Source organism: Neopsephotus bourkii, unplaced genomic scaffold (genome assembly GCF_033783945.1).
Source record: "Neopsephotus bourkii isolate Nb327-2 ecotype Australia unplaced genomic scaffold, CSIRO-AGI_Nbou_v1 NB_1600, whole genome shotgun sequence".
NCBI lineage: Eukaryota > Metazoa > Chordata > Aves > Psittaciformes > Psittacidae > Neopsephotus > Neopsephotus bourkii.
Window position 1 is genome coordinate 973,220 of NW_026902076.1, and position 19,429 is coordinate 992,648.

At 37.9% G+C, this 19,429-nt stretch overlaps 1 protein-coding gene across 1 annotated transcript in view; it reads left to right on the top strand.

The window, feature by feature from the left end:
* MSRA (methionine sulfoxide reductase A) overlaps nucleotides 1-19,429 on the top strand; it is a 282,899-nt gene that overhangs the window by 165,856 nt on the left and 97,614 nt on the right. Inside the window, exon 4 of the mRNA XM_061372202.1 lies at nucleotides 4,978-5,082. Within this exon, the coding sequence (XP_061228186.1) occupies nucleotides 4,978-5,082 (105 nt within the window). The remainder of the gene's footprint in view (nucleotides 1-4,977; nucleotides 5,083-19,429) is intronic.

The following is a 19,429-nucleotide window of genomic DNA, read 5'->3' on the forward strand; positions in this document are numbered from 1 at the left end:
CTAGTTTGGAGAAATGGATGCTCAAAAGGCCTACTACTTTTTCATGTAATGCTTTGCATGTTCACTAGGGCCTAGGCTTCAGCTAGCACAGACTGTTGTAGCTCCAAAATCAATAAGCTCTGAAATGCGCATCAGCTGAAGATCTACCACCTATTTCTTTACATTATCTTTAGACTTTTACTGGATTTAGGACCTTTATTTCAGTGGGTAAAGAGAAGCAAGTCCTTTTTTATTGAAGAAGTGGGTCAGGAGGGAATAGTTTTGGCAATTCAGAAAAACAGGGTTGCTGCTTGAACTTTGTAATTCGATTCACCCAGGGCTGGACCAGCTGGAGATGAAGACCACATGGCATGTAGCAGCACTGTAGCTGCTGGGTGTTCATTCACAGGTGAGATGCTCTCATGCTAGCCCTTTGAAGTTGTTCCACTTTGCTGGAAATAATTAAATGCTTACTGAATAAAGCAAGTTAAAAAGAATGAATTCGCTTCGATAATCTGTTGGATTGGGCACTCACCTGCGAGATGGATAAGAAGGTGAAAATCCAAACGATATTAGGAAGAAAAAAAATTGAGAAAGAGTACTGAGGTGTCACTCAGATGTCTTTTTCTGTTACTTTTTACAGGAACATTTTTGCCAGAGTTTGAATCCCCACTGAAAGAGCTCACTGAAGCTAATCCTCTGAGACTGACTGTGTTTTCTAAGTGGGAAATGGATACAGGATAAACAGACAATCTGCTGTTGGCACACAGCCCTCTCTGCCATGGTGTAATAAAGTCTTATCATCTGCAGCAAGGTTCTTCAATGGCTAAGCTCCTTCTAAAGCTGAAGGAGAACTGAGCACCATAACTGGAAATCCGATAATGGCACCTATAAATAAAGGATTTCTATTTGCACAGCTAACAGCAAATGAAATTATTTTTAGTGATTAAATAAATTATTTAAAAAAACCTGGTTCAAACCTTAAGCTTTTTTTGGGAGAAGACTTCTAGAAATTTTCATACTTGTTAAAACTTTTGGAACTTTTGGGAGCATGCTTTCACTGTGGAATATTAAAAATCAGCTAATTAAAAGCAATAGGAGAACTGAGGACACCATGACTGGCTTAATATAAATGGACCTTTCATGAGAAATTTTGAAGGAGGCACTAAGGTGAAGAGCTCAGTGTCAGTGAAAGAACAGCATCTATCACAGATCATTCAAAATCGTTTCAGTTGTTGAGTGTTAGCCTGTTAAATTTCTTCCTAAAAGAACAAGGGGGTTTGTTGTTTTTCTTTGATTACTGCCTCTCCATTTGAAGAAATCCTACAAAAAAAGATTTGATAGAAATATTTCAATGATTTTTATTTTGTTTTTTACAATACAGAGGAGTGGTTAACTTTCAGCACTTTTCTGTCAACACTGTAGTGTACCAAATATATGAAACCCAAAGTGAAAGGTAATTGTTCTATTTTCATAGTCAAACTTAAGCCTAACAAAAAAAGTGAAATAAGACCATAGAATCACAGTATGGAAGTTAAAGATCATCCAGTTCCATGGGCAGGGACACCTTCCACTAGACCAGGTTGCTGCAAGCCCCATCCAGCCTGGCCTTGAACACTGCCAAGGAGCAGCCACAGATTCTCTGGGCAACCTGTACCAGGGCCTCAGCACCCTCACAGGGAAGAACTCCTTCCTTACATCTAATTTAAAAACCAATAGGGAGAACCCAATTTGAGTTCCCTTTTGCCACTTTAGCTGCAGCTGACTCATATTCAGCACCAACGAGCTGTTCATTTCCACATGCTACTTAAGGTAACCTTCTGGTATCTTTTGGTTCCTTCTTGTGGGACATATTGTGTCTATGGTTTGTTCTTTTTCTTTTCCTGTTCCATGTTGCCATTTTCTTACTGTGTTGCTTCTAGGAAATGTGGTTACTCTGTTCCTCATAGAGCCTTTTATCTGTCTGTTTGCTCATGTGTACCCAGCTAATTGGTATAGTTTCCATGAAATTATCAGCAAGTAGGTGTGCTCACCACAAATGACTAAGATTGTTCTTAGTAGAAATGGCCACACCATATTCTGAAAGACAATCCACTAGATTGTGGAAAGGCTTTGGGAAAATTAGCGGTGAATCTGATGGGACCAGTAGCATTACCTCCTTGCTTTTCCCTGCGGATGAATATTGATTTTAAATATGCTCTAGGTTCTAACAGTCTGTTAGCCACATATCTGAGGATTTTTTCTCAAGGTCAGACTATAGTTCTTAAAGTAGCACCATTATTTCCTTATTCAGTGGAAAAGAAGAAAGCTGATTCTTTGAACTTATGAATTAGTCAGAGCAGACAGTGTTGACAAGATGTAATTGCTGCTTCAATTGAGAGGAAAGGTAATGCCTCTGTTGTTTTGAAGTTCTTTAAGAAACTCTCTTGTGATCTAAAGCTAGTCATCTTAGACAAGCAATTTGCTCCTGAGTGATAAGAACCTTTCATAAGCTTTGCATTGGCTTACAAAAAACACCCCAGTCCGAAAACAGAAAAGGGAATTAAAGTCAGAAGCCACTCCTTAATCTCTTCTCAGTTATACAGTGTAGGCTTGTGGGAGTGGGACAAACTTCTGTCCAGTTGCTCTCCTTTAGCTCAAGCAACAGCAGCAGTCCCTACCTGAACTTAAGGTAAGGCTAAAAAACATTATTTTCACTGATAGTCAATATTAAGCTTTGAAATGTGGAATAATCCCATCCCTGACCTAAGCTGGCTATCAGTGCGTGCCCTAATATAGAAAGATCATTTCATTGTTTCATTAAGCCAATTATCTCTGACTTGTACTCATATTCTACTAAATGTATGATCCCTTTCTGCCAACCTACCATCCAAATTTGACTGCAGATAATGAGTTGCTTCCATGGACTTCAGTAGGCGTGGTGCATGTAAAAGAGGAATTGGGCCATCATTTGCCTGTGCAGTTCCCTGGTGGACAGGATGACATGGCTTTAGCTACAGGTTACATGAAACCTGTATACTTTTTGTCTTTTAATCTCAGAGAGCATATCTTTGCTGTATTGTGAAGAACAGTAGATATGAACCAATTTGATTTTGTCAAAATTTTTATTACAGATATCCCAAATGTGTCCCCTTTTACTCCTCTGCATTACAGACTAAGTTTAATCCCAGTCTTTCAAATCCCTTTTAATAGCTAGCCCACCCCTCTGTGCCTCATTTAGGTTTTCTTCATTTCGGGTGCCCCATTAACTAACGCTGTCATAGTTTTCCCTGTTAAATTTCTTTAATATATCTTAGCATCTTTTTTATTTCTTTGTACTTCTTTTTTTATTTTTAATTAAAATTTGTCTCAGCACTGAATTGCTTTTTCTACTGAACACTTCTCAGTTACTCATAGATTTTTCTTGCTTGGTGACAGCTAATTCAGAACCCATCAGTGGGCTGGATTCATCTGGTTGTTGCACTGCATGAAATGAAACAGTTCTATTGAAGTCAGTTGGGTAAATCTGAAGTTTATGCTGGCACAAATGAAATAAAATACTGTCCTGGGGTGACCAAGAAGCTTATTGCATCCCTACCAAAAGCCAGATCTGCCTGTCCAGTTTACTTTTTTTAGTTAATTATTTAGTTTGATGTAACTGAAGAATGGGGTAAGTTTCATGAATGTATTATGACAACAAATATGCCTACATTTATAAATTGCAAAAAGACATAATATATAACTATTTATAAAATTTTAAATATGTAATCCTTGTGTAGCACTCAGTGTGATGGACTTTCACCCTGAGATGTCTGAGCACTCATCGACCTATTAGTTAGAGATGAAGTGAATTATTTGGCCGGATCCTTCATCTTTTCTGAAGCTGGATCTTTCAACAATATTGTGAGTGATTAGGCACATAAGGAATAAAAAAGCCATACCCATGGTGTAACTAGAAAACTGGAATATGTTTTAACGTGCTGCAACACCTGTCAATATTCCACAAACTTCATCTGCTGCCATGAAGTTCAGTCAGACTCTCTTTGACTCTTTTTGAACCCCACTGGCATCAGTGGTTTTGATGATGTGAAATAGTTTGAAACTGTTTGTGTGATCTTGTGTAAACACACCCTTGAAATTTGTTTTTATAATAAATTATTTTATCCATATCTTACCTGATGGAAATGAATCCTGGTTTCATACTGTCAGGACAGCTTAGAAATACAAGTTTTCATATTTCAGTGTTGCAATTAGTTTATTTTGAATTATTTTGCTAGTTGTCAGTTACAAATATTTAAGAACTTTTTTCTTTTTTTTTTCTTCTTTCTGTTAGCTGACAAACTCCTGTAATGACATTGCTCTAATATCTTATTTTCTCTCTGAATGGTTTATGTCATGCTGGCCTTGTCCAAACTAGCAAAGGTCTCAAAGCTGGCAGGTATATAAAATACTGTATAAAAAGGCTTAAGTGTAACATTGCTTGAAAGAGTCCAGTGGATGAGGAGAGGCTGAGGGAGCTGGGTCTCTTTAGCTTGGAGAAGAGGAGACTGAGGGGTGACCTCATCAATGTTTACAAATATGTAAAGGGTGAGTGTCAGGATGATGGAGCTAGGTTTTTTTCAGTGATGTCCAGTGATAGGACAAGGGGCAATGGGTGTAAACTGGAGCATAGGAGGTTCCATGTGAACATCAGGAAAAACTTTTTTTACTGTGAGAGTGACAGAGCACTGGAACAGGTTGCCCAGGGGGGTTGTGGAGTCTCCTACATTGGAGATATTTAAGGTCCGCCTGGACAACTTCCTGTGTGATGTACTCTAGGTTACCCTGCTTTTGCAGGGGGGTTGGACTAGATGATCTTTTGAGGTCCCTTCCAACCCTTGGGATTCTGTAAATCAAAACACCTTTAGAAAAAAAAAAAGGGGAGAACAAAGGATTGTGCTTTGAATCTCAGATATAAAAAAACAGATACGCACTAGCTAATTCTCACTAGTAACGTCTGATTTTACTTTGTCTTTAAAGGGAAAACCGGCCACACAGAGACTGTACGAGTAGTGTATCAGCCAGAAAACATCAGCTTCGAGGAATTGCTCAAGGTCTTCTGGGAGAATCATGACCCGACACAAGGTAGAGTGATGAGCGAGCCAGTATTTAATTATCTTACTAATTACAGCTGGGATAATTAGTGTTTGAGCTGCGTGGAAGAGATGAACCTTGAAATCACACTGGAGCTCAGGAATATGATTGCAGACATTTATTGACAGAGAAAGAGAGGGAGAGAGAGAATGAGAGTACAGAAATGCACAATACCCCTCCTCCTTTACAGCTGTCTGTGCTGGGAAAATTCCCACAGAGAGGCACAGTAGACAATAGATTTTTTTTTTCAACTTTGATTATGACAATTTCTTCTGTAATGCTCTCTTTTGTCTCTTTTAAATTAAAGCATATTTCTTTGCAGCTTCAGAGCTGGCCTTTTTATTTGTGCAGAGGACCTTTAATCCTTCATAAAAAAAATTGTTTGTTTTTTTATATTTTTCAATGGCAGTGGATATCATTTATGATTAGAAAAAGGGAACAAAATGAGGTAAGAGATGGTGTGTAGAGGCACCACCGGAGCATTCTAGTTATTTGCCTTATTCAAACCTTTTGATTTAATTTATCTTTCTTGGAAGAGGCTTCATGATGACATTACACACATCTGTGCAAACAGAAATGGGAAACTGTGTTGAGAAAACATTTTACATGTTTGTATAGTTTCAGTAAACGTCATCCTTTCTACCATTTCCCAGAAACACTACCCACAGTAACTCATCGCAATATTTTAACAGCTATCATAATTATGCCACTTGTTACTACATCTGGAAACAAACAAAAAAAAAAGCAAATAACATCCTAGGAAACAGTTAACTCTGAGAATTGGGTTACTGTGGGTAAGTGTCTTCCAGTGACTCCTGTATGAAAAGGGAAGCCTTAGTCAGGTGTTTGAAGCTATTTTCTGTATGCAGAGTTAGTAAAATCAGAACATTTTGTGCAGTTTCTGTGTTGACATACCAGTAATTACACTGAAATGTTGCTGGGGATTCAAGGAAGGGGCACAAAAAGGACATAGAGCCTAGAAAACTGGCCTGTTGCTCTGAATAAACATATTCAACTAGTTGAAGAGAAAAAGAAATGATCAAGTAATCTTTACAGGTGCATATGAGAGGAGCAGATACCTTGTAGTGAGGTTGACAACCCAATGACTAGTAAAGCCATAAAAAATCCCATAGTTGAAAGCTGAAGTTTGAGAAGTTCTACCTTAGAATAAAATAGTTTTACAGCTTTTAGTGTAATTAAACATTGGTGTCCTTTTCCAGCACTATCCTTTTGAATCATGAGAAGAAATTATGTATCCATGTGTCGTGTGATGGCCTGTATTGTTGATTTATGAACCTCCCTTTTCAATTTCTTCCTTTATGGTTGTGTTCAGAGTAAGTTACACCATTCTTGAGATACTTGCAGCTCTGAATTAAGACAATGATCATCTTTAAATCGTGCTTCAGGGCCTTTGTGGCTTATTTGTAAGGGTCAGGAAGGAGATTTTCTCCCTATCCTACCAGTAGTTGTGTTTAGGTCTTTTTTTAATCAATTTTTCTTTGGATTGTCAGAAACTAGCCATCACCAGAGGCTGGCTTCTTTGGAATGGGCTGGTTGTTTTGATATAGCAGAGAATCCTATTTTCGGATAATTGGTTCATGTGTCTTGTTCACATGTTCAGCAGATCCTGAATGCTAGAGCTGGGAACTAATAAGCAGGACTATAGGATTCTTTGCCTTCCAAAGCAGTATGAGGAATGGATTTCTGTTGAAATAATCTGGGCAACTACCACCTAATGAGTTATCTGCCGTGTCTGTAATTTTGGCTTTGAGAGTGTATGGTTGGACTTTGCCTGTGGCACACATGAAATAGGGTCAGTCTCTAAAGGACTTCAGTGCTTAAGGCTGACCGTAGTTCTTATGCTGGATCCAATATGGATGAAGTGTAGCAGTTGTGATAACAGGTCAAATGAAATGAAGTTATCGTTCCTTCTGGCTTTAAAACAAAGTAAAATGATGACATTATGTCTTCATATTCCCCTTGCATTCTCATGTAACTGAGGTTCAAAATAGTTCCAGTCTGTGCTTTCAGAAGAAGGTTGGATACTGGCAGATGTATGATTCACTCTTTGATTTCTGGCAACTGGGGAAAAATCACCTAATTAGCCCGGGCACAGAGCCACACTAATGTGGCGGTATTCCTTCTGGGATGTGAGCTAATATCTGTGTATGACACTGAGCTGTGTAGATACCCAATTCATTCACAACTGTCTCAGGCATCTGCGTTGCACTGTAGTGATTGGTGTGAACATGCGTAACCCTTTATCTAAGCTTGGTTCAGTAGAATTTCCAAATGGTTCTTCTGTAATAATTTGCAAAATGTGAGTGCATCACTCTCCACAGAGCAGATGACACTCTTCTCTGAAGGCTTTACATATCCAAAACTTAGACAGGTTGCTTTACCAATGTATTCTTATGGTTCTTTAATACTAATATCTGTTTGAAAACTTTGCAAAACTCATTTTTGCAAAGCTGTACCACCTTTCTTGATTAAGGAAAACCTAAACCACACAGTCCCAATTTCAAGTTCTTTGTTTTGTAAGATGGAAATGTTATGCTTATATACCCTTTTAAGTTTGAGCAGTAGAAGATATTTAAGGTGGAATTATTTCTTTGCCTTAGTTTGTGTTTACTCCCTGCCTTTAACTTGCTACGGGAAATGTGGTTTTATGTATAGGTGCAAAAAGTGAGAGTTATTTCTCTCACTCATGATATTTCTCTCCTTTCCTGAGGTTCAGTGACGTGCACACAGTAAATCTTATTTAGCCAGCCTTACAGTAATGCAAATCTGTCAAAGAGAAGTTTTTTTACTAAGCAGATAAATTTTTGGCACACTTTTTGGATAAATCCAGCATAGGCAGAGAATGTTGGACTTCTTGAGTATAGTGCTCACTCAAAAGTTTAAAAGCTTTGTCTGTGGCATTATCTTACCTTTTCTCTAGAAGCTGAATTAATGTCATATAAGCCTTCCTACCCCCAACAGCAATTATGTACTTGTCTAATTGTTCTGATGTTGTTAAACATCAAATATGTACGTTCTGTTGCAGTTAAAGACCTTTCAAATATCAATCTAGATGGTACACAGTTGCTTAAGTGTACAAACTGGAAGTCCTATATATTAATATTCAAAAGTTCCTGCTTTCTGAACAGTTGGCCTCCTGCCTTTAAGACGAGACTGTCATCTCACTGGGATTCGAATTTTCTCTTGGTGGCAGTCTGGTTCTTGTTTCATGAAGCTCTTGAGTCTGAGTATTATACAGAAGTATATTGAAAAGCAGGAACCTTTGATCAAGTCAAACAACCTAAGAGATTCTCCCAGATGAGCATCTCATAAGTGTAAGGCCCTGATAAAGTCCTCCTTGACTATTAATTTAGGCTTTATTTTATAATTCATTACATTTGGGATATGGGAAAAGCAACAAACAAACCCCCCAACTTCTGCCAAGTGACATATGGTTGTCATCCCTGTTCAGCCTATAATGCACAGATGAGCATTCTTTCTGTCCTGGGAATAATCTTGTCTATATGAGGACTGGTATGTATAGCTCTATAAATGCTTCAAGTGTTTGCTTCTTTGACATTGATACAGAAAAGAGAATGAATGTGAAAATACTGAAAATGCTGAAAATACTGGGAAAAAATCATACATAATCTTATTTTTCTAAAGTTTATAAAGGTTTAGGGATTATGTATTGCCTTGTTTTTTGCACTAAAGAGGCCATTCTCAGCACCTTCCAGATTTTTAATTTATATACCTTAAAATTGCACCCCGACAGTGGTTCTGCTGCACCTCCATGCTGTCTGTCTAAAGGGATGTGGATTTTCAGACCTCCAGTTTGTCTGTATTGTGCCTCAACCAGTAGTTCCATGATTGCTATAAGCTAATCTTTGACTTGACTGTTAGGGAAAAGGGCAATTTTCTTCTCTCTCCCTGACCTGTCTGCAGGATGCAACCTCTTTCTTTGTGTTGACATTGTCAGTCGCAACATTCTCTGATCAAGCTGAAAATTAACCCGGCATGAATTGAAGTGAAATGTAATTTTCAGCCAGGACTTCAACTGCCAGGAGCATGACTGCTGGTGGGACCACCCTTCTGGCATTAGCACTATCCTATAATGTGTGAGCCACCTGCAAAATCCAACTGTGCTTATGGTCAGGGAGGAAGATGGCATATTTTATCTGATCAGAAAGTTTGGCCACTCTTTGTGCGGTGTCAGAAATTATTTCTCCAACTCTTTGGAAAAGTCTATCTGATATCAAAGGAGTTTGTTTGTCACTGTGCAAATGTGACTCCTGTAAAGCGTATTGCTGTTCATAATTCCCCTGAACCTGTGTGTGGTCGATGTCCTACTTGTGTCAGAGATTTCAGTCCAGTCCAAAGGGCTCCTTGTTGCTTTCAATGACTGTACAGGAGAAAGGCAGAAGACAAACCAAAGCCTATTTATTTCTCCTTAAAACATGTTTGAGGCAAATGAAAATTCTACTTGCCTCCTTTAGATCTTTTCTCTCTTGAACACAATCCAGAATGGGTTCTTGCTTTGATAGCTCTGCTCCCCATATTTCTCAAGAGTACCTAATCCTTCCCAGCCCACAAGAAGTAACTTAGGTACAACTACCATTCTCTGGAGTGGGCCCCTGATGTACACAAATCCCATCCTTTTTTTATTGCTGCTTCTGTTTGGATTTTTTACTTAGTTGGGAGGAACTGAGAGGAAGCCAGGCCTCCATAGTTCTGCCTGCCTTCTGACAGTGGGGTGAAGGGTGAAGGCACCCATGGTCACTGCTCTCCAGGAATTTCTGGAAATTTTCTCCTAGCCTTATTGATTCTTTGAGTGCAAATTTACGAAGAACCTAAGTTGCTGGTAAGTAATCTCATTCCTCCCTTCTGTCATGAAGAAGTCCTTATCTTGCCTGTGTTTGTACAGGAGATGTAAGCAGAACTGATATTTTTCCAGCAGTTGAGGACCATCTGTACTACAACAAACTCATCACCTGCCAGATTCATTCAGAACATCTCTTAGTCCATATGTCTTGTGTATCCATGGTAAAGAAGAGATGTATGAGCCATTTCTCCTCCCTGTGACCTTCCAAACAGTTTGACATTTAGCCTTAGTGCTGATACATGAATTCTCCAGATTAATATCTGTTTTTCATTGTGCTGACCCATTTTAGTTACAGAGGGTATATTTATTTCTCAACAGTTTTGAAGGACTGTACTTTTTTTAGGCATTGCATATGGAATCTATCATCTGCAAATAATTAAAATTAGACACTAGAAATGACATTGTATTGCTAATGAGCAGATGTGTCTACTTATACCACTGGAAGAACAGCTGTACACATAAAAAACACTAAAGCGACCCTAAATCAGCATTATGTATTCTGTACAGGCTTGTAACTTCATTTAAAGTTTAAAGGGAAAAAAGTAATCTCTTCATGTAAGATAGAACCATTTTTTGATATTTTTTTCTTTACATTTCTGTAGCTCTCTTCCCTTCATAATTTGAATGAAATTTGCATGTCTCAGATTAAAGCACAGAGCACCTTTGTCTTGTATTTCAAATGTTATTAAGAGTCCTGATGGTTTCAGCATTATTACAAGGTGTAACAAAACACGGTAGAAATACAAAATCTATTGTCCCCAGATATATTAAATATATTCAAAATAGAATTACCAGCCCCTTAGGGAGCCATTCTTGGTCCAATACTCTTCAATATTTTCATTAATGACTTGGAGGATATAGCGGAGAGGATGCTAATTAAATCTGTGGTAAAGATACTGCTAGGAGGCTCTTGGAGGAAACGAATAAAACACAGCTCTGTGTTGATAAATTAAAAAAGCCATGGAAATCGATATGCTGAGACACAATAAAGATAAATGTATTCATGCAGGACTGAATACTCAACAATAGAACTATGATCCGAGTTGCTTGATAGGAGACAATGTCTTCTCTTGCCTTCAGGTTCTGATTCCTGCTATTTCCAATGGAATATCAGTGGTGGGATATAGCTGACTGATGTCTACCCATCCCACCAACAACCAGTTTAGTGGTCCTTTGCCCATCATCACCTCATAAACACTTGCAGTCTACATTTCTTGCAAAGTGGCAGGTGGTCTTTGCCAATGACACTTAACCAGTATTGCACTTTGAGAATGCAACTTCATTTCTTTCATGACGTTAAATGCTTAATGTTATGTTGTTCCTATTTTTTATCCTTTCTCTAAAAGTAAATATGCATTAAAAATAAATATATAATGTTAGGCTGCTTTGCATCCCCAGGAATTTTAGCTGTCATGACCTAATTTATTAGGTCTCTATTATTAGAGACCTTCTATTAAACTCTTCTTAACCATACAAATTAGAATAGACTTTTTCTGACCTATATTTCTAGTTTAGGAGATGTTGGTTTTCCATATCACAGTAAAAAGCAGAGATTTGATTCTGCATCTTTTTTAATGAAGGGGATTATTAGAGGGTGCAATGGTTGCTGAGATGGCTGAATAGTTTGCATTATGAACCAAGTGGTGCTGAATCAATTCTGGCTCAAGGGCAAAAGTCCTTCTGGGCTCTTGATTTCTTCTTATCTTTAAACTACTTTTAGCCTATTTATTTTATAATGATGTCTTAAAACAGTTCCCCAGAACCACCTAAAATTAACTTTATCTTTCAGTATTGTTGCAGTCAGTAATAAAATGGTTCCTTGAAGATGAAAAAAGTCATGGCATCAATCTTTTCTGCCACTTTAGATGACACTGTGACTCTTGTACTGTGGGCAACATGAACCCACCGCTCACCTGAAGGGAGGGTAGATTTAGACTAGATATAAGAAAGAAACTGTTTATGATGAGAGTGGTGAGGCACTGGTACAGGTTGCCCAAAGAGGTGGTAGATACCCTGTCACTGGAAACATTAAAAGTCAGCTTGATGGGGCTTTGAGCAGCCTGATGTAGTTGAAGTTGTCCCTGGTCATGGCAGGGAAGGTGGACTAGATAAGCTTTAAATTCCCCTTCAATCCAAACCATTCTGTGATTCTATGATTCCTTTTTTTCCTAATACCTGTAAGAACAACTTTGGAAAACGTATTACAGCCTTCCTCAGGATGATTTCTGGATTATATCATAATTACAGCATAGATGCGTTTGTAACAGCAGAGGAGGGGGGGGGTGGTGAAGGAGGGAGTCTTCATTTTAATTCAGGCTTGTTAATTTGTAACTTCTGAGGGAAAATTTGGACTTCTCAATGCTTAGGACTGTCTTCAGTAGCTTTCAAATATCCCTGAAGTCAATAGGTATGTAGTGTGAATAACCACATTTAGATTTTTGTTGTTTATAGAACTAGAAAAGAGCAGTCTTAGAAGGTCTTTTTCTGCAGGATTTTTTGATGGACTGTTCCTGATTTTTATACAAGGTAAGCAATAGACAAAGTCAAACCAAAGTAATTTGAACCATTCTTTTCTTCTTTAAATAACCCACTAGTGAATTTCCTTGTACTTTGGTCTAGAAATCTGAGGCGCTGAAGCATGGCATCATTAATCATAGTTTATGGTGATTATTAGTAGGCTTTTAATCTTTGTTTTCGTGTATAATTAGGTACAAGAGGTCAAAACTGACTCTCTTCTAAACAACAATATTTTCAGTGAATGACTGTTTTTCTCTGCCTGCAATTTTCTCTTGCATATTTATATGAACGTACTTGTCTGTGTTTTGAGAGAGCAGTGGCCTGTGAGCTTGTCTGCTGATAAAAGCGAATGACAACACCATTATTTTTATTATCACTGATTATTTTTATTACTATTGCAGTAACACCTGGTGGTTCATAGTAGGTTTAGATTCACAGTGCTAACACATGCCTAAATTTAGGCAAGGCACTAGTGAGCAACAAATAAATGAAGAGAAATTAGAAGACACATAAAACAACAGCAAATCTGTGTGATTCCATATTTGAGCTCTATGTAGTACCTGATCTGAGTTCTGTATTCCTTAATTATATTTTCACACATGATCAGTAGTTGTCCAGCTTTTTGTAAGCATCACAACACACCTAGTCAATATAGAAAAGAGTCAATGATGGCTCATTGACTGAGATAGCTGTAGCCATCATTGGCAATGATGGATAAAGACTGAGATAGTCACTTGAATTTAGACTCTTCTGTAGTTTGGAGGGTCTTGGCTCCCATGATTGTCAGTAAAAATGTAGTCAACACAGTTGACTCACCCCAGTTAACACCCGTGTTTGGTCAACTTTTAGTTTCCTAAACCTGGAAGCTTAGTTCCATCTGCACTGATAAATATTGTTAAAAGATTTCATTCCCATCCCAAGAACTCTTCTTTTAAATTTAAAAGACTTTAAAAAGTCTTCATTTGGACTTTCTAGTTTTCGAAAATATTTGAACTATCTTGAGAAGCAATGTGATGCATTTTATAACTCTGAATCGTAATAATGCTAATAAAAAGCAAAGATAATTGATCAGAGATGGAGCCTATGCTGGTGTACCACCACAGCTTCAGTGACAGTCCCTGCTATACTATACAGAAATGTCTCTGAACAGCAAACACAAAAGCTATAGTTTTTAACCAACTTGATATATATGTGGTGCTTGTGTTTCTTTTTTACTGGAAGAAAGCAACCAAAACAACAAACTAGCATGTGGACAAGCACAAGACAAAACTTGGAAGCAGAAAAAGTTGTGGGCGTTTTGCTGGATTGAACTTAAAACCTACCACTGCAGAGTTATGCATTCTGAAAGTTGCCCCTTTATTTCATATTAAATACAAGCAGGCTGCCAAAATTGTAGAGAGCAAAGCTCAGGAAATGTTTTTGGTGTATGTACTGGGGCAGGAGAGATTTATTCCAGCTGAAAGAAGGAGGTAAAGAATCACTGGAGTGCATTTCTCTTGTTAGCTTCTAGTTCTTGGATGACTTTTACCAGCAGATGCTAGGGTGGACCATGCTAGTTTAGTATGATGTGGTGATGGTGAATCACAGAAGGGTTTAAATTTGAAGGGACCTTCAAAGTGCATCCAGTTCCAACCCCCTGCAACAGGCAGGGACACCTTCCACTTGAAGCCCCATCCAGCCTGGCCTTGAACACTTCCAAGGATGGAGTATTTACAACTTCCTTGGGCATTTTGTTCCAGCGCCTCGCTAGGTAATGTAGTACTTTTGTTTTTTTATGATGACCAAAGAGGCAAGACCAAAAGTATAGTTTCCTCCTTGACACTGAAACCCAAGTATATTGAAAGGTTTGTAAACCTTTTGTTCTATTGACAGTACAAAAGTTTTCTTTAATATGTACAAGCTCATTCATGTATTGTAACCTTCTGAAGATACATTTTTATTTTTCATTTATCCTTCCTGCTGCCTGGCACCTTGAAACTCATCAAGAACTCTCAATCCACAGCACTGTAACTAACTTCTCTTCTATTAACATTTTTCTCTTTTAATCATATGCTATAAAGAGTTTTACTTTCCCTTGGCAACTTTTAAGCTGTATAGATGTAATCATTACAGTGAGTGATGACATCAAGCCAGGGTGACATGGTGCAATTGATTTTTACTAAATAATTATATGATGAGCTGGAAGAAGGAGTTTTATTAGTCTTAACTCAGCAAGGATTGATTGGGGAAAAGAAAATGACCGATCAGTGTATCAGGTTTCTGCAGGAATAAGAAAATAAGTGACAGCTGCAGAAAAGTCTATAAATCACAGAAAAAATTATGATAAAAATAAGAGCTTTGAGCTGCCCTTTAAAATTTCACTGGGTGACACAGAAGAGTCTAACAGACCTTAGTCATTTATCTCCATTATGCTTTGGATCCTGTGAGAATAGCAAGGTTGACAAATGATGCCATTACATTTTTTCATTATTTTAAAATGGGGAGAAGATAAGGAGTGTTGTATAAGTATTACTTTCAAGTCATTAGAGGGTTGAGTCTTCAAAAGAAATCCTTGATTTAGCCACTAAAATACATAAAGTATATTTTGCTTTAGCCTTCTGTAAGTAATACATTAAACAATCACTGTTTTGAAACAAATCTGGTTGTTTGCAATTTCTAAAGCAAAAAATAAAACCAGCATAGTTCTGAAAAATCTGTGGTTTTATTAATGCTGCGGATATTCCTATTTCTTATTGACCTCAAGATACTCTGGAGTTAGACAGGAAGGACAACGACCCACCTTATGATGCATCTCAACAGAAACCCAAATTGTAATGTAATAGCTGTGTAATTGCTTTAAAGGGGGAACTCTTTGCCCCTGCCAATAATACACTCTAGTTTTGACAAGGTATAGAAACTATGAAGGAAAAAGTATTGACTAGCTGAATAGAACCAGGATGATTTAATCTATTCTAGTCTTTCAGATCAAGGGGGAACCAGTATTTACTATTTTGATGCCAACGAAACACGAACAAAATATGTGGGAGACCAAAATGAAGTCATTCCTACTCAGGTGCATTAGAAGATATCGAAGAGGTTAGAGAGCTTTTTAGAGCCATTTGTTTGATTGTTATCAATAACAGTTTATCCAATGGCAGTATGCTAGGTTGCATGGCCATCTCCACCTGGCAATTGTTCCTTTTTGCAGTATCTGGGAGAACATCACAGCTCCCTGTTCTCTCCATCTACCTTCCTGTGGACACGAATTTTTGTTTCATGTAAGTCAGAGCAAGCACTCAGCTCTTGAGGGCATATTTTGATTAATTGGTGTTCTGTTTGCTTGCACAGTGAGGAAATTTTATGTCCTCCAGAGTGGTCAGCTTTGGTCAGCCAAAGTGAAATTCATAAATATGATCCATGCCCAAGATCTAAAGACATTCAGAGCTCCAGATGCCCTCATTCTCACTGGTTTTCCAGAGACAAGAGCTTATGAGGACTGTCCAGTTCTCACACAGGCTTTGGGCTTATACTCTGGCACTGTGCAGCTGCATCCAAAACCACATATTTTTGTTTTTTGCTAGAGGGCTGCAAATTCTGTGCTTTTCTATCACTTACAAAATCAGCTTCTCTATCTAAATATCTCTTTGACAAAAGATTTTATGGCCATTCTCAGTATAACAGCCACTTTTCTTTGTCTCGGGCATCAACAGCAAGTGCCAGCCTTTTGACTCCAGGGTATATTTGTTCCTGCAACTGTTGGATGTGCTTCTGATCACCTGCTCAGGGAGGTGGATATTTGCCTTTTTGCTGGTTACTGTCTTGTACCATTGACATTTGGAAAGTACACCCAGATGAGGTGACCTTGAAAACCCTGAGCTGGCCAAGAGGATTCTAGTGTTGGAATCCTGGAGGACCTGATGTGAAGGTCAAGGGCTTATCTCTGCTCTAAACCTTCTTCACCAGTAAAAATCAAGTAAATCACCCAGGCTTTGGCTGTGTTTGCATCACAGCAAGGATGTTGGGTAGCCATTTAAACTCTGCCTGGTTGTAATTACAGAGATTCTGATTGGCACTGGGAAACCATTCCATGATTCAGATGAACCAAAGATGTCTCAGAAGACTTTCATAGTCTAATGTGCATCCAGTGCAGTTAGAATCAATGGTATCAATCACCTGTAAGAATGTGTTTTGATTTAGCAGTACCAAGTATCTTCACATATGTTTAGCATCTTTATTAAATTAATTACTTACATTTTCTCTTTCTTATCTGAAGCCTAATGTATATGACTAATGTTAATGGAGAGAGACAGAATGGAGATAGACAAAATAAGAAAGTCATTTCAGAAAAGGAAGGAAATTTAAGTGCAGATGACATTGTGGATTTTTTAGATAGCCAAGCGGAGATAATTTTTTATTCAGTAGACTTTATTTTTTCAAAGACAAGATTGTTAAGCTCAATCATCCTGCCACAGTTATTTAGTAAATTGAATATCTTGCCTTGTTTGCTACTCATTAAGTTAGTGAATCTCAACAAGTAAGACTTGCCAGAGGGTTTTAAAAAATCAGTGATGGACCCTTGAGAAGTAGGTTTGTACATGTGAGGTGTATTACAAATAACAACAGCAACAGTAGTAACTGATTATGTCTATATGCATGGAACTTACTTTATTATCTCGTAGTCTTTGTGCTTTAGATAATGTATTAGCTCTGATTGTGGGACATTTAGGTACAAATTGATTTAAGTAACATGGAAAAATGAATGACATTTTAGCTTAGATGACTGATCATATTAAAGCTACACTTTGGGGTAATAATTTGAAAACCTGTTCCGTCTTTTTCATAGCTAGTGGATGATTTAACAGTGCAAACTGACACTTGAGTTCTAGGAGGAGCTGTTACTATTGCACAGTTCGACCTCCTCCTTAACTTCATAATTGTATCACTGACCTTGTACAGTTTCTTGAGCTTTGGTATATCCTTATGGAAAATGTATATCCTTAATGTGAAGCCCTCAGGAAAGGGATATGGCTTTATGTGCATTGTTCCGCTGATAAATGCTCTTTGCTATTTGAATGTTGCCTTATTTCCCATCTGGATTTTGTATATTTTGACTTCAAACTGGCCTACATAGTCAGGCGACATTTGCAAAACTTAAGAGCCTTATTTCTCAGGGTGTTTCTCTATGCCATATCCGTATTTGTAAATCAGTCAGCTCTCCTCTTAAACTTTTCTTCAGTAAATTAAGCTGACCACTTCCCTATTGCTATGCAATGGTGGCATGTGCATATATTAAGTAATCTTGATTATCTTCTCACTCAGAGCACCATACACATAAGTTTATGCTAAACTCACACTCTTGAAATGCTTGCTCGAAGCTGGTATGCTACATAGTGATCCTCCATTTATGGAGATTTTTGTAATCAACTCCTTAGTTGGTTGTTAAGTAGTTTGTTAAGCAATAAATAGATTTGTTGAATACTAATTCTTAAGCTCAAACATCAATCAGCATTAACATATCTTGGCAAAACTAATGCTTTACTGGCCTGTATTCATTCACACTGGCTCCCTACTACTCTAAAATACTTGCAGAGAAATGAGCAAAATATTCTTTGCCTTGCAGACCACACTATTAAGTATTGATGAAGAAGGAAGTTGTTCTTGTGTGTAATAATGGAACACTTTAGCAGTTAAAAAGTAAACTAAATCATCAGATAACTTTTTTTTGGAATCACATCTCTGGTGTATACTGTTGGTCACTGAATAGAATTTTTGTCCAGATGCATATTTTAAAATATTTTTCTGCATCTTTTAGTTCATACCTGTTTCAGCCAGATTTTGTTTATTGTACTATCCTTAAAACCAGTTGTCTGTTTCCTTGGAAAGTGCACGAGGGATAAAAGTTATCATGTTTTAATGAGTAGTATTATGTTGGTAGCATCTTTTCCCTCCAGTATCACAGGCTCTTTCTCTACCCTCTGCCTTTTGCTAGGAGAGCATCAGGGTGTACAGGTTTTTTTCCATTTCATCTCTACAGACCTGAGAGTTGATGGCAATCTTCAAAGGGGCTGGCAGTCAAAAGACAGATCCTGATGATTTCCAATTTGTCTTGGGTTGCAGGCATTTGAGAAGAGTCTGCTTGTCTGAGTCTGCTTCAGAACCTCCAGCTTTTTAACTCATCCAAGTCCATATGCAACACCAGACAAACTCAAACTGAATGTTTTTTATTAGAGGAAAGCCATTTTGAATGCAAAATTGGGAACTAGGTATGAAAGACAGAAACTGGGAAATAGCAATTGCAAAACTGCACCTCCAGACCATTCTTAATGCTAAAGCTCCTCTCTAAGGCTGTTTTTGACTTTATGGAATGATCCACAACAGAGCTGGCTTGCAGTATTGCTGCCTGGGGAAATGAGAGTGGATAGTGCTGAAAGACAGCAGTGCCTTTGGCCAGCGTGGCTGCCTAGGACAACATAATGCCAAACCATGCCTGAACTAGTCACCTAAGGGGTTAGTAATCTTCTCTCTGCTTTGGCCCATTATTTTATAGTTTTGTAGGTAGTAGCCATCCCATATTTTGAAAATTCATACATGAGCAACTTCATGCAGCTAGTCTTTTGAAGGGATTTGCACACATCAGCATTAAAGGGGCTGATTACCAGAATTACTCATTTATGGCATAATTTGAAGGAGTTACGGGTATGTATAACTAGGGTTTTGTTTTCAAAATGTCACATATAAATGTATAAACAGTATTAGATACTTTTGCTATCTGCATTATCCACACGTAGGTCGCAAATAGAATTAGATAGATATATGCATTCTGTGCTTTCTACTTTTCCCAAACTCAAAAAAAAATTGTGAAACAGTTGCTGTTCCTAGGCATTGCTCGCTCTATAACATTACTAACTCAGTCGGACTTTATCAAACCTTCTCCTTGGCACAGTTCTCTATCAGAGTGCT